The sequence below is a fragment of the Otolemur garnettii genome, unplaced genomic scaffold (assembly GCF_000181295.1).
Source record: "Otolemur garnettii isolate 467f Iridium unplaced genomic scaffold, OtoGar3 scaffold00087, whole genome shotgun sequence".
NCBI classification, from domain to species: Eukaryota; Metazoa; Chordata; class Mammalia; order Primates; family Galagidae; genus Otolemur; species Otolemur garnettii.
Window position 1 is genome coordinate 1,228,142 of NW_003852482.1, and position 2,955 is coordinate 1,231,096.

The 2,955-nt window shown below is 54.8% G+C and overlaps 1 protein-coding gene across 1 annotated transcript in view; it reads left to right on the forward strand.

Moving 5' to 3' along the window:
* The first annotated feature begins 340 nt into the window (after window positions 1-340).
* The window catches only part of EDF1 (endothelial differentiation related factor 1), a 3,908-nt gene continuing 1,293 nt past the window's right edge, over window positions 341-2,955 (forward strand). Inside the window, exons 1-3 of the mRNA XM_012808185.2 lie at window positions 341-514; window positions 2,424-2,475; window positions 2,795-2,955. Of these exons, the coding sequence (XP_012663639.1) occupies window positions 437-514; window positions 2,424-2,475; window positions 2,795-2,955 (291 nt within the window). The 5' untranslated portion in view covers window positions 341-436. The remainder of the gene's footprint in view (window positions 515-2,423; window positions 2,476-2,794) is intronic.

A 2,955-nucleotide genomic window follows, 5' to 3' on the forward strand; every position in this document is an offset into this window, starting at 1 on the left:
GGCCGCCCTCCCCCACGGGGCTCTCCTTCCCCCGCCCCCTGCTTTCCGTCTAATCTGGAGGTCTTAACCCGCCCAGGTTTTAAACTCCCCTTAGTCTTCTCCGCGACCCCCAAGCCACCCTCCCACCTGGGGCACCCTCCCTGCCTGCGGCGCCCCCCAGCGGCCGTGACTCTCCCAGCCGCCTGGGCTCGACGTCGCCCTGGGCAGAACGCCCGTGCGAGGCCCCGACGTTTCCTCAGACGAGCCGGGCGCGGATTGGCCCCAGGCCGCGGGAAGTGCCCGCCCCTAGGTCGCCGGCCAATGGGGGTCGGGGGCGGGACCGCGGCACAGGCGCCGGAAGCGGAGTAAGCGACGAGGGGACGTCGCGTCACCGCGCCGGGTCTCGAGCAGCTGCCGCGGAGCCGCCGGACGGACCGCCGCCCCCGCCTGCCGCGCCATGGCCGAGAGCGACTGGGACACCGTGACGGTGCTGCGTAAGAAGGGCCCCACGGCCGCGCAGGCCAAATCCAAGCAGGTGCCTCGCCCACCGGAGGAGCGTCTGGGCCAGGCGGAGCGGTCGCTGGGCTGGGCTGGGGGCAAGGCTGGGGGACGGGCGAGAGGACAGCGGTCGAAGGTCTGGGGCGGAGCAGGGGGAGGTGTGGGGCCCAGTCATGTGACAGAAGTAGGGCTGGGGGACTGGGTATAAGGTGCGAGGGACAGAGGTGGGATTAGGACTAGGAGCAGGGTCAGTGAGGAGGAGGGGGCAGGGAACGCGCTGGGTTGGGGTGCGGGGTGACGGACGGCGACAAGAGTCAGGGAATTGGGGTGGGGGCAGGGCTTAGGGACCTGTGTGAGGATGAAAGCCAAAAGTCGGGGCAGGGACATGGGACGGGTGACGGGGCGAGGCTGCGGCTGGGACCAGGGAGTATGGGGTCAGGGAAGAGACCGTGATGGGACAGGGAGGGACAGTTGGTTCCAGGAACAGGGCAGGAGGTGGGGCCCAGAGGCAGGGACGGGGGGGTAGGAAGTGAGCTGGGGGGGCAGTGGGAATAGAGCAGGTAAGAGAGAGACAGAGTGGGAGATTGGGAGGGGAAAGAGCCGGGTGACCAGAGGGGAGTACCTGGTCCCTGTTCTGGGATGGCCTAGAGACTCTGTGTGCAGAGGGATCTTGCTTTCCCCAGTTGCAAGGGTAGAAGGGCAGCCCCTGAGTGATGCTTACATAGAGGGAGTCGGCAGTGTGGCTGATGCATCCTTAGGTCAGTTGTGACTCAGGTGTAATGTGGGGAGGCTGTTTAGTTACTGCCCCTGCCTGGTTTGTACTCTCAGAATGGCACAAAGTATGGTCAGGAGTCCTGGGGATCTTGACGTCAAGCATGTATTGACCTGCCCTGGTCTTATCGATTGAATGGTGGAAACCAAATGCACTTGTTTTTCAAAGGAACTTAGTGCCCACAACCTGGGAGTCATGTGAACAGACACTTTTTGTGGAAAGCATCTTTAAATATATCATACCTAAAACGTCACACAGATCATTTCTCTAAATCATTAGAAGTATGAAGAAGTACTTTAATATTCAGTGACTATAGGCTTGGTGCCCATAGCTCAGTGAGTAGGGTGCTGGCCACATACACTGAGGCTGGTGGGTTTGAGTCCAGACCAGAGCTGCTAAACAACAATGACAACTACAACCAAAAAATAGCCAGGCATTGTGGCTGGCACCTGTAGTCCCAGCTTCTTGGGAGGCTGAGTCAAGAGAATCGCTTAAGCCTAAGAGTTTTGAGGTTGCTGTGAGCTGTGATGCCAAGACACTCTACTGAGGGCGACATAGTGAAACTTCATTGCAAAAAATAAAAAAATTCAGTGACTATAGATCAGACAGCCAGCATCACTATTATTGGCAGTGTTTCCAGAGAGAATGCAGGTTTCCATGAGATGTGTCATCTCTGTTTTATTAGGAGCCAGATTGAGGGAGGAAGGCCACACTAGGTCAACACTTGGTTTTCTTTCCTGCATTTGCAGGAGAGTCTAGCACAGAAGCAAATCTATTTTAAATATGATTTCTATAAAGAATCTATTAGTACTTGCCAGCAGTCTCCATTACTTGGGAGGATTGCATGGGGCCAACAGTTGAAGACCAGTCTGGGCAGCATAGTGAGACTCTGTCTCTAAAAAGGGGGAAGAAAAAGAATCTGTCACCCTGTCTTCCTCAGCAGTGAATGAAGTGATCTTTTGTCTTTCTAGCAGCAGTTTACTGTGAGTTTCCAGGATATTCGATTGTAGAGTTTTGTATGATGAGCTTGGGTTATGGAACCCAGCATTGTATGTCAACTCTTCAAAACCACTAATCATTAGCAACATGCTGATTGGCTAACAGCAGCCTAAGCAGACGTGTGGTAGACACTGCCAAAGCTAACTTTTATCAAAAAAGTTTTCTAATTTTCTAGGCCATCTTAGCGGCTCAGAGACGGGGAGAAGATGTGGAGACTTCCAAGAAATGTAGGTACCTATGTTTCTGCTGGGACACATCAGGACTCAAGGACTCAGTAACTGGGCACTGTTGATGCCAGTCAGAGAGCCAGTATCTGGGATCCCAGAGCATCTCTAGTTGGCTCAAGAACAGCAGAGACTTTTTCTGCCTACTTCGTGTAATTGAGAGAAAACTCTGGAATTCCATGTTCATATGGCTGAATTTTGGGCAGAATTTGGGTTCCTAGAGGCAAGGTAGTAGAGCCTGTCCTCTGGGTCTGGTTACCATTCTGAAGTCATTCTTCTCAGGTAATTCCAAACCTTCTCCTCTGCTCTTGCCTCACTATAGGGGCTGCTGGCCAGAACAAACAGCATTCAATCACCAAGAACACAGCTAAGCTGGACCGGGAGACAGAGGAACTGCACCATGACAGGGTGACTCTGGAAGTGGGCAAAGTGATCCAGCAGGGCCGGCAGAGCAAGGGGCTCACACAGAAGGACCTGGCCACG